Raw genomic sequence first — 13,223 nt, 5'->3', positions numbered from 1 at the left:
TCAAATAAACACATTAATAAGTCTGCCAAGCATGAATCAAACATTTTCAATCACAGACTGCTAGTGCGTAGCACACTCCTAATGAGAGCAATCTATTTTACAGACAGTCAGAGCCCCTGTAGTATTACCTGCAATTTATAGTCTTGGTCACTGTGGGCGCTTTCTAATATGTAATTTGATGTTGAAGATGAATGGATAACAGAGAGTGAAGGTATTTTAGCAAAATTCTATAACATGTCCAGCATCTAGTTGATCAGCTTAATGATGTTAACGTTTGATTTGCACATAGGCTAGTACAGTCTCGTGTGCAACCAACTTGAGAAATTATGATAGGTGTGAGGGAAGTAGATACATTTAAAATTCTAATTGGCTGGTAACTTTAGAGAGCCACCAAGCACATTGGCTGGTGATAAAAAAAAAAAAAAAAAAAGTTAATTTATAACCCTGATTATAACCCTGGGAACAAACCAGGAGTGCAGGATGCTTATCCTTCAATTGGAACACACACAAAATTACATATGATTGCATAATTGCATGCAAGCGCACATTCTGCATCATGACAACAATAAAAAAAAAAAATCTATCGCCCTGGTCACCTAAATTGTACCGCTTAAGCCTGGTTTACCGAGCAGTATATTTTGAGTCAGCTTCATAACACTGCTTTTAAGGACTCTCAAAGTGTACAAAAGAGTATAGTACCATTTGTTTGTCACTTTTAATGGTAACACCGTAATATTTTGGATAGAAACAGTTTTCAAACTTGTCAATTGCAAGTATTCCTTGTATTTTATTTTTAAAATCACATTACATCAAGTTCCCAGTGATATGAAAAAGATCATTCAAAGGTCAGCCACTGCATGGTTTTTAGACGTGATGTTCAAGGCAACCCAAAACCACTGAATACAGAGGGGGAGACAAAATTAAAGCTTACAAGTTGAGGTCACAGAATAAGCGTGGGACGAAACAAGTTCATGGTTAGCTTTAAAATTGGGTCTCAGTCGGATGTCTTGGCTTTGTTTGATATCAAAGTAAAACGGTGCATTGTGAAAACATTTCACATGCAATGGGGGCATGGGAGGAAATTCTCTCGGATTGATTCAAGCATTCTTCACTTTGGAGTTACAGTTTGAATACTCGAGGCAAAATGTTTCGCCTCTCAATGACACATGCCTATGTAAACATGCATGTCAGCTCTTTTTAATCGGATGCATATTTGAATACGTCCAAGCCACTTTCACAAGGGGCTCCCACTGTGATTGTGCAGAGTTCTAAGAAAAATATTTTCTTGTCTTTCTGGACAAGAGTGCTGGATCCATTACATAGCATCCCATCCTAATAGTAGAAACAGCAAGCACACTCCATTCACGAATGAGCACATTAGCAATGATTATTTTGCCTCGCACCCGGAGCGAGTAGTTGAAAGATTTCCCTCTGGGGCCTGTATCTCAGACTTACCTTCAAATGTATAATAGTTTCGAGTGATGGAATGGTGTGTATATGTCTGCAACTGCCTCTGGTGTGTAGGGATGTTACATCAGACTAACATGGGGTACACTGAACGTGTTTACCATATAAACCAAGTGTGTAATGACCAATTACAAGCTGAATGTTTGTCCCCGGTGTGACAACCATTCACATGTTGCCACTGTGCTGTGAGACAACAGCTATGAGCAAAATGACGGTGTCTCTAAAACTTCATAGTATATTTATCTACACAAATGTTCTGTTATTTAAGTTGAACACCTGTCACCATATCTGTCTCAATGAAACCACCCCTTTTCAAAAGCGTAGTTGTGTGACCTTCAGCTTCAGCTGGCAGAAAGCCTGAAAACTGTGGTAGGCTCAACTTTCATTGGGGTTCTCATATTGTTGTGACAGTGTGACTTACCGCAAACATAACACTTCACTACTACCACCGGCCCTCGACCTGGATATAACCCCAAAAACATGGCTATATTACTTTGCCACAATAAATGGGATATCAGGGAAATTTGTAGTGATGGAGAGAATCTCACAGTTCTGTTTGTAAAAAAGATTCTGATTAAAACCCTAAACCCTTTAGCATTGGACCCTGTATACTCCATGCCAGCAAAAATACATAATTATAGGTCATGTTTACTGGCATATTTTCAATTCAAAAGCTGCATCAAGAGAAAAGCAGAATGGAGGCAAATTGTTTCACAGATCTAATTATGAGGACAGTGAGATGTATAATTCAAGCAGTTTCTTTGTTGCATGGTCTCCTAGTAGTCTTTAGATAACATGTGGTTTCATGGTGCTGCTACAGCTGTTTGTGTTAATTTCACACCTTGGTGAGCCTGATTAACAACCTTTCCTCTGAGCAGAATGAACAAATATCCTAGTTATTCCCATTGGCTTTGCTCTCATCGTAGATGACACGTTGTATCGCTCGCTGTCCCTCCACTTCCATAGTTAATGTTCCCCTTGGCCTCACTATTGGCAACTGTCTGCATCACTCACTTAATGCTTTCTTATTTAAGAAACCTTGAGTCCGGGGTCAACAGTAGCTCAATAAGCCTGACAATATTACACACTAGTCTTTTAAGCAGACATCTTAATAACATTCATTCAATTTCAAGGTAAATGGAAATGATGGATTCAGGAAGTAATACCTGGTTAGGTAAGTGCTCTAAGTAGTGTGAGGCAGTTTGTGTCTAAGTAGGAAAGAGTTGCAGTCTCCCGTTAGTGATTATGTACAGCACTTTCAATCCTTTTTATACATATATAAATGACTTGAAATCTAGCAAATCCAGACTTGAAATCTGGCAAAGCTCTTTTTTTTAACTTACAGTAACCCTTATCTTATGCTCAAATAATTAGAACTTTACAATTGTTACAATGTGCTTCACAAAAAAGATTCAGATTTGGCTGGGTCTTCTGTAAGAGTTTGCATAGCAATGTGCTGGATATTTTCTTACAATTTAACACAGTAGTAAAGCACCATAGACATTTGTAAAAGCACATTCTATTTATACAACTGCATTTTGCAGTCCAGGGATCCTGCAGAGTGCAAAGGGTCCACACTTTGTGCTTAATTCCATCATCTTGTCAATCACTTTCATATCTTTGAGACAAAAATAAACCACTAAGCGTCTTGCAGTTATCCGCAATGAGTAGTAAGCTACGTGATTTGCTGCACTTGCCAAATGAGTTCCCAAGTAGAAGTTGCAACCGATGCATCATTTAGGCCATCTGTGTCAGTATTTTCCACTAATGCACAGCACATGCTCAAAGGCCTGGCAAATAATATGCATGGCTTTAAATAATGCAGCATAGGACATGTAATGGCACCATGTACTGTATTGATATGCATACTCACATTTCACAATTTTCATATTCATCCAGCTAGGTGAAAAGATGATCATAACACAGCTCATATGGACACACATTGCAACTCACATAATGACACAATAAAAGATAGATACATAACAATAATTTACGACAGTGAGTTTTTAGCCACAAAGCACATGAAGTCTTCAAAATGTGTAACAAGAAGTATTGTCTCGCATGTTAGGGAGTATCTTTAAAGCAAGCAAATAAGTGAGTGGTAAAAAAAAAGAAATAGAACAAAAACAGAAATGCTTTACCTGAGAGTCTGATCAGGACTTTCCCTGCTTGGGCATATTGCCAGCTGTGGTTGTCCAACACTGCCATTGACAAACAAAATTATCCAAAATCCAAGCTGCAACTGCACCACGCTACACACTATTCAGTTCTCTCATGACTAGCATCCAAAGCAGTTTTTTCACCCTGTCTCTAACATAGTTGCATGGCAAGAAGGGATCCATACAAAAGCGGAGCCATATATCGACGAACGTCCTGTCACCCATTGAGCGGCAGAAATGCAAAGGCACTGCCAGCTCCCTTTTTTGCTGACACAACTGGCTTTTCTTTGCCTTGTCCCCCATGACAGCATCCCCTCCCCGAGACAAGATTTAGTAAGAACGAATGCTTTGCATTACACAGTGTCTCCCCTCAAAAGGAGCTAGTCCCAAAAACGACAGAGAGAAGTAAGCCAGCCAAATGGAGTTGTTACTGTTGGATTTACGTCTGAAATAGGCTTAAATAATGATTGGTTATAATCCTCCGTATGCTCTCTCTACTAACATTAAAAACCGTAATATCGGTTATGGCCACTGTTGACTTATCTCAGAACAAACATGTCAGACTTTCAGCTTCAATTTGGAACACAACAAGCCTCAAATTAATAGTCTGCTTCCACATTATTTTTAGAATCACAAGGAGCATGTGCACTGCGGACACAAAGTTGTCTATTATATCATCTTGACATCAATAAACCACTAAGAAAGTGCTAGAAATTCTCTTTAAAGAATTAACAGAGCCATTTTTATTCCCCCCGGTTATATGCATGCCCATTTTTTTCCAATACTTTAAAATGAATCCCAACTTTCACAAAACAGTGTTGCTTACTATTTGCTAAACTTTTTTTCCCAACTGAGATTACAGAACAAACAGCTAATTCAGAGAGTTTGTTTTTCCTTCAAAAGGACTGGAACGGTTATCAGTCATGGGGAAAATGAGAAAAAAACGGTCTGATTTACGACAACTGCAAAACTGGTGCAAACTGTGAACCCTAATCTACTAACCGGGGAGCCATGATTGTGAAATTCACAGAATTTCTGGGCATTTCATTTATTTGTGGTCTTTTAGGATCATATGCAAATAGAATAATTAGCATATACAAATATAATCATTATGTGCAATTTCATTTGCAAAACCTAAGATGCAGAGTTTGCATCCTTAATTGGCATGTTGGAAAGACAGGTGAGATTGGCACCTCTGTGGGTAACCATAACAAGGACTGAGAGCTGGCCCTTGTGGGACACATCGGTGCTAGAAAAGAGAAAACAAGGCCTTTTTCAGCACTGATTATGCATCTGCAAGTAAGTATCTGTTTTTAAGAACTCAATTGAAACACAGTGCAGCCAGCTGAGTTGCATAAAAACACATCAATGCAGGAGACAAAGCGGCATGGGGGTTGGACTTTGTACAGCTCAAGGAACACCATTCATCAGCTTCCTCAATCCAAACTATCCTCAATCCGCTGATTGTACCACCACACAGCAAAATGCAGCCAACAAGCCACAGTGCACCAAATAAAACTTGACAGACAGGGTGCACAAGGGAGAGAAGTGTGTTTGTGTCGGTTTGTGTTTGTGTACATCTTCCCTGCAAGAACTGCCTCAGAGCGCAGGGGAGGAAATAGGAAGTTTAAAGAATGGCTTAGAAATAACAGCGCATCAGCGACCTGGACCAGATGGGAGGTGAACTGATGACATGAAATAAAATGGGGAGTTAAGTGAAGAGGGGATAAACAGAAAGCTTCTTTGCAGGATATATTAGACACGCACTGCATTGAATCGGGATTGGTTGGTTAAATTCATTAAAAAAATGTGGGTATTTGAAAGATCTCAAATAATCATGGTCAGTGGATTTGCATTTCCAACGATTGAAACAAGTAGAGGCAGAGACAACTGCAAAACCTAATGGGAGGTATCAAACATGATAAATAGCAGATGAGGAGGGGAAACCTGAAACCGCCCAAAGCCATATTTTTAAAAACTTGGCCATGACTGGTAGATTTTAAATAAAATCTCTGACTTCCTCAGCTTTCAAAACAGGGATGGAGAACTTAGATGTTCGATTCAAAACGTTCTATCTCCGTCCCCCTAAGAACCAGAATGTGAAACAATGAGTGCCATAGTGCAATTGAAGACATGTCTTCCAGAAAAACATCTGAGTCTATTCATTAAATTGGTCAAGAAATGCATTTACCTAAGGAGACAAAATTGTACAGGATCTTATTCTTTCAATCAGTGAAATTCAAATGGTAGAGAAACTGTGCAGTAAGCAGAAATTACAAGCGCAGACTGCTGCTAAGCGACCGCTTTTGTTTAACTTCTACAGACACATAGAAAAAAAAAAAATCTCATTGATGATAAACAGGGAGTCCCTGCGGTTTATGTTCCAACAAACTGAAAGAAACCAAAAACAACTGAATCCAATTTTCTGTGTGTGTGTTGTGAGCCTGCTTACATGTTGTACATTAAAATCAAGTCTGCTTGTGTGCCTCTTTGTTTTCTAATTTCCCTCTCCATTGGTAATTTTCTTTTCCCTTACTTTTTCTATTTTCTCTCAGCTCCACGACTACCAAAACAGCAGCTACTGTACTGCATGCTCCCCTCCTCTCTGCTTTGATTCCTCTGTGAATGGATTCTCACTAGACTTGTCCTCTACAAAGGCTGCTGTCCTGTTGCGTAAACACCCAGCAGACAGGGAACTACAGGCCATGGCTACATAGCTGGTCTCCAGCCAGGAGGCGGTCAGTGGATGCAACAACTCTGGAGCGTTGCTACAGCTCTGAAAACAACTGGCTAAAGCAAACAGGCTTGGTGGACAGAATATCTGCATGCATAAACGCACATGTGTGCCTGCGTGTGTGCACACGCCATCCTTATGTAATGTAATGCAAAAGGGACTCATCCATAGATGAAGAAATATGACATTGCATATTTGCACTAAATTACATAGATGAGTCCCCTCAAACTAAATTAAATTGGTCAATGACATTCCCTGTGGGACATGTGTTTGCAACTTTTAATTTTTGAAAATGTATAATTTTTAACTATAAAAAAATCTGCTTATTTTTAGATACATTACTGAAGCTTTGTATGCTATTGTGCCAGTGCTCTCTGTTGGTTCTGATTCCTACAGCAACTGCTTTCTTTCACTCAGACTGTAGGGGTCACTGAAAGGTTTGGTTTTTTTTCTGATGAGGACTTCATGGTTTTTATCTGGTAGAAACAAATGCAAAGTGTTCATATATTGGAAAAGCAATGATTTATAATCAACATGTTGGAAACTTTTGACCTAAAGTATTTGTGAGCGATGGACAGCGTGTGATGTTAGTTTTACTCTTAAAAATCAGCTGAGCCCCACAATTTGATGGTTCATTTCACATTAAATTGATATTGTTAAAATGTTATTTTATGAATATTTATAAACGTTACAATATTATTTTACGAATTTATCAAGAACCATGTTTGAATACATGCATTGACTAAAGGGCATTTTTTTTTTGCAAGAGAAAACACATTTTCTTTTTATCTGAAGAAAGAAAGGTACGGTATTTTATTTTTTTGTATCGGAGCGATCAAGCCAATACCAGAAGAGAAGAAAGTAACAAACAACAAAACATGCTTTGAATAATTTCATTATTTCTGTCTTCTATAAGAAAAACAAATCAATTAAAATTGCAAAGTAGATTTTTGTGAAACAAATTGAGATTAGTATATTTCAATGCAGTATCGTCTGAATTGCACCCTAACGAGATACCGCCAATTGTTTGTCCTCATGTATGTCCACCACGAGTCAGCAAAACAGTTTATGTTTACAGTATCAAGGCCAGCAACAGCCAATATTAATTTGCATTTGCAGAGGTATTCAGGTGCAGTGTTTTTGTTCAAGACGAGCTTAGCTCCATCATATACTAGACGAGCAAGAAAGATGGCTTTGTCTCTACAACTGAGCACAACAAACCAAAAATAGAGAGTAGTAACACTGTCAAGAGAAGGCTCTCTCAATGCAGAGTTTTTGTAACAAACAAATCCTTATATGATAAAAATATAACTTTACAGTGACACTTACAAGAAGCTGCAGAGATGATGTAGATGGAAATGCTACCTGCTGCTCATCTCCACTTATGAACACAGTTGATAAACCAAAGTAGCAGCAAAGAAATTATGGACCAGGTCCACCCCTATATGAGAATCAACTCAAGTACTGCATTTTATGTATCCCAGCGAGAATCCACAGAATTTTTTTCCCACCATGTCTTCACTGTCAAGCACGAACAAAATAAGAGAATCCCATTTTCCAAATCAAAGTCTTTTTCCTCACATAAGAGTACACATAAACATTGCTTGACATCATTTTTTTTTGGGGGGGGGGGGCAAACGTATCCATAACAATCCACTGCCGCATTATGCACGCACTCTTCCAGTCCTATAATTGAAAAAATATCAGTCATGAATATAACTCCTGTACATGAATCCGAAAAGATCCACCGACTTTTCAGTGTTCCTGCAGCCATGCATGCAAGCATCCTTATTTAATATCCCTGCATGCATTCAACTTGCCCCCACCCTTTAAATGTAGCCCATCCCCCAGTTGCCATCCCCCAGATGTGATTGGGCGGACAGTAGGTAAGAGGCCACTGGTGATTGAGCTGGGGGGGATGTGGCAGAACCCTTGCTTTCTATGCATCAATGCTTTCCAGGAAAAAAGTAGGTCCGAGGCAGTGATGGAGGTCTTAAAGATGCGGATGAGGGAAACAGAAATAGTTCTGGGTGGAGGAGGAGGTGGCGCAAAAGTGAAGAAAAAGCATAATAGGCTAAAATGTTTAAATTGTGTCCTACGATAACAACAGCTGACTTATAATGCTTTATATTTTAAATGACATCGCTGTCATCATTGCTGACAGATGATGAGTACCATGGTGATGCTGTTGGTAGGGCAGAAGATTTTACTTCAGGGGAAATGCGATTCAGAGCAGATGGACCTAATTAGCATGCAGCATGGTATGTTTATTTATTGTGAGTGGCCACACGTTTGGATCTGTCTGTTAAAGTGTTTTTTTTTTTATTAATATATTATGTCGTCTGCCTCAGGCTTGATGCTTGGTCATGTGCCCTATAAAGCCCTTCCCCCTTGTAGACACAACCAAATGTTGCATAAGACTCGTCAATGTCACATCTGTAGTAGTAATTGAATATATATGGGCTGTTTAGTTTAATGGTGTAATAAAACACAAATTTCAAAGAAACCGATTTTCTATTCAAGTATTGTGAGTGATACTTGGGGTACACATGACCAATGATTTGATTAGTGATTGTGGAATATTCTGACCATGGTGTTGATTCGTCTTGAAGAAGTTATGCGGTAGCTCATGAGCAGTACTTGACTACAACCAGCTAAGGCACTGTTGATTCAGTTTGAATCAGTGTCTGTATCAAGAAAAATACATTTGACCCCTACTCTTTATGGGCAAGAGGGAACAGGCCAGCCCGTGAATAGCGAATATCCATGTATAACTGACGACCATTGAAATGTGTTGTAAAAAAATATATATGTAGTATTTATATAAATATAAAATATTTTTTCCAAACCCCGAAAACCCAAACCCCAAATGATTTGTCAAATAAATGCTGATAAATGTTCAGTATAGCCCGACCTGGCCTCTATAAGAAGAATGCAACGACAAAAATCTCATAGTGGACCACTTCCTCTACTGCTTAAAAAGTGTACGTGCATATACTACAGTATGAGTGGTCATGCCAGTCTGTTTCCCTGCCTGCTGTGCACATGTTTAGTATTCAAAGCCCGAATTCAATAGGAACCACAGAGCGATGCGGTTACAGATGAGAAACACAGCTACGGAACTGAATTAAACTGAACAAAAACACATGGAAGAGGAATTAAGAGTAGGAGGCGGGAAGCATACCTTTGACCTTTCACATCCAGAAAATGGAAGTGAAAAGAAATATGCTAAATGGGATATTGCAAGCAATACAAAACGATCAGAATCATCCTGAGAAAGGGCATTTGACGACTGTTGCAGATTATCTGGGTTTGAGAGCCAAACCATATCTGGGGGAGTGTCCAAATATTTACTCTGAGCACACTTAGTCTGTAAATCCATATGTGGGCCAATTGAGACACTCTGCATTTCGTGTGTGAGTGTGGGTGCCCAAATGTGTGTGTGACAGACATTACCATGAAGCAACCAATTAACACTGGGTTCAAACTTTGATCTTGGACCAAACAAAGAAAAAATCTGGATACCAAATGTGGTCGTTAATACAAAAAAAAAGTTTTTGCACACTAGAAAAGTAAGCATTCATCAACACTAACATCTAAGTTTGCAGTTTTGCAAAACTACACTGCATCATACTAAAATCTTTACTTTACTAAAACCATACTTTTGAAGCTAAATAAGATAACAGCAAAAAATTACAAACAAACCTTAAAGCTTGACACAGCTGGAAATCACAATCACAGAAATAAACATAAAACAAATACAAAAATTGTCAAATGTTTTTGATTAAACTCTATAATTGGATTTCAAGCTGATAATGTCGCCTCGCCTGTGATTATATATTAGTAGTGATCTAGTTACAGTGTTAAAAATGTCAGAAATTATAAAACAGCACTTGTTTGTAGTTACTGGTGATTATGTTATTACTTTTGAAAAGGGTAGTCAGTAATTGCATTAATTATGTAACACGTTTAATGATGTCCAGCACCGACAGGAAACAGACGTTTAACCCAAGGGCTTCCTTACTGTTACTAAAAAAAAACAAAAAAAACAACAGCTCAAACAATGGATGAACATGTCTTGTTTCTGGAGTGTGATCACACTGAAAGGAAGACCCTATAATCAAGTTTAATCTATTATTCTTTCCTGTTTTTTTTTTTTTTTTACCACTCTGAGAGCACATGCTGTCCGCAACAACAAGCTCACATAAGCAAGGTGTGTCGTGTTTCTCAGATTCTCAGTTAATGCCTTAAAGCACAATTCATGAAAACAGAAGTGTTTTGAAAAATAAGAAGGCTGGAAAACAGGATGCATTCAGTTGAGGTTGTGTCATATCCTCAAAAAGGAAACAACAAAGGGTCCAAACCAGAAGTCTCCCGCAGCAAAGGGAGATAAAAAAATGGAAAACATACAAATTTATTGTGATTAGTGAAGTTGAGTTTCCTCATTTATAATTGCTTCACACTCACGCCACGTTCTGCAAGCAAATGTGCGGAAGTTCAGTCTTTGGCTAGCAGTATAAACTGTTTGCATTATTTTACTTTTTCTAAAAAACGATATATCGCTATTTGCGGTCTGCCATTCGTTTAAATACATTACAGTTCAATTTTGCCTTTAATTATTTTCTCGTTTTCAAAAAATAAGCGACTTTTTGTATTTTGTTCCTTGGGAACCAAAATTTGACTTTAATGCATTGTAAGCATCGTAATTTCAGCCCTAATGATACAAAAAAGATCCTTGACAGAAATCTGTGCAGCTCCACTTAAGCTCCTCCAGCATTTTATTTGATATTCTAAAACATATTTATACATTATTTCCTCGGCCCTTCATGTATAGGTTAAGGCCCCCTTTAGTTGTACCTGGTCTGTAGAAGTCTACTCTAGATTAGCTAAATTTACGCTTAATTTTCTCCACACTATTGTACTGCAATGTTGTTGCCTCAAATTCAGTGTGAAAAGGTCATGAATATATGTGTTATCTGAATTTAAATACAGAAATCCACCTTTTTTTTTCATTGCATCTTGCAAGGATGAAATTCATGAGGGTTGGGCAAAGGGTGAGCACGGGATTTGCCTGGCACATTCAAACGCTTCCTACTAACACCCCTTTTAAATCCTGGCAACTGAGAATAATAGGCCAGACTGTCAGTTGAAAAAAGTCTTGTGAAATGTTTATCCCTGGATGACCCAATTGGAAACATCAGGACAAAACTGTGTAAACCACATGGCCCTCACTGAGCTAAAGACAACACTACTGATGTCTGTTAGATAGGCTGTCTGCTGCCTCCGTCTGCGCTGTGGCCACTCTGCTGTTACAGTCAACAAAGTTTAATCAAAGGGGGGAATGAATGAATGAATGAATGAATGAACGAATGAATGAATGAATATACTATACTACTGTGTACGTGTCAACAATTTCAACATGGGAAAGTATGTTGCTCCCCAGTTTTTAGCAGGAAGATTCAGATTGCAATGACTACTTCTACCTCTTTTACTTTTGTATGATGGATGGCCTCTTAAAATTCATTATAAAAAATAAATTGAAAAATGCTGGCACTGCAAAAATTAATTTGAGAACTAATTCACTAATGATGAATCCTTTTTGCAATCCCTAATACAGTCGACATAAGGCATATACAGTCAGTTGAAATAGGACGCACATTCTGCCAATTGGCTCACAACGACAGTGAGACAACCAGCGAATCGTACCTGAGGTCTGACCAGGTCCATCCAGTTTAGATTCACATTTTGGAAGCGAGAAATCTAGAAAGAAAGAAGAATGATTAAAACTTGTGGTTGGAAGACACTGAATACAACCTGTCTCGCACTTGGTAATAATAAAGTAAGAATGATATTTTGTAGCGCTTTTAAAAGCTTACAATGTTTCTTGGGGGTGCGATTGGTGTTTTCTGTATCAACATGACCTTCAGTCAAACACCAAAGACATGTTTTATTTGGTCAAACAAGCCAAACACTGACAAACTCTGTTTCTGGGTCACGTCAGTAGATAACAGTGAGAGAAAGCCAGGGATGAGGGGTCATCTTAGGTCTGTCTCTGCCTCAGCTTCACCCAGCTGTCTCTCTAAAAAGAACTGCATGGCATATGCTTTTGGATTACAGCAAGCACCTGTTCACTTCCTGTATGTTTCATTTTTGCAGCAAGACAGGTCCAATGAGAAGATAAGTAAAACCTTACCTTGAAAGGTGTGTGAAAATTAACACAAGCAGCAATGCTGCTTGGCTCTAAGCCGGAAAGATGTTTATGATGCTCAAGCGTGCATTACTTTGTGGGCAATTACTATATGCATGTAATCTATTTCAGTCATTCTGCAAGCCTAAATGGTAGGATGCCAAGTTTGATCCTCAATCCGATGCTGGGAAGGCCAAGCAGCAGTTTAGCCTCTCTAAACCAGAAGAGCAGTGGGCTGGCAATGTTCACGCGACACGGATCAAAGCCTGCTGCTGTCTTCAAAGCAAAGGGGAATGTTCTGTGCACACTTGAGTGGGAGAGAGCACCGTTTGTGTTGGACAGGCCATGCACAGCTGTTTAGAAGGCAAATAGTCTGGTGCGGTGGACAAGCTCACACATGCAGTGAATGTAAATACACTATAAGATGAGTGTAGAGGTGTCAAAATTAATTGATTAATCGACAACAAATCGATTATCAAATTCATCGTTTCATACTGTCAAAAACGAGTAATTGTTTAGAACCAGATATAGTAAAGACGAAGCTGGCATTTAGATGATAAAATTCAGGAATGATAATATGGAGGTGATCCGTTTGTATACTTCTTAAAATGTTGACTGTATTTAGTTGTTTTTTTTTATAATGGGAGCCACCGGTTAACCGAGGCTCTTTCTTATC

At 38.6% G+C, this 13,223-nt stretch overlaps 1 protein-coding gene across 1 annotated transcript in view; it reads right to left on the bottom strand.

The window, feature by feature from the left end:
• triob (trio Rho guanine nucleotide exchange factor b) overlaps positions 1 to 13,223 on the bottom strand; it is a 64,515-nt gene that overhangs the window by 46,310 nt on the left and 4,982 nt on the right. The window contains exon 2 of the mRNA XM_085917627.1: positions 12,067 to 12,120. Coding sequence (XP_085773753.1) covers positions 12,067 to 12,120 — 54 coding nt within the window. The remainder of the gene's footprint in view (positions 1 to 12,066; positions 12,121 to 13,223) is intronic.

This window comes from Syngnathus leptorhynchus, chromosome 8 (genome assembly GCF_054491065.1).
Source record: "Syngnathus leptorhynchus isolate UIUO chromosome 8, UIUO_Slep, whole genome shotgun sequence".
Classification (NCBI taxonomy): domain Eukaryota; kingdom Metazoa; phylum Chordata; class Actinopteri; order Syngnathiformes; family Syngnathidae; genus Syngnathus; species Syngnathus leptorhynchus.
This window is presented reverse-complemented; position numbering and strand designations above follow the sequence as displayed.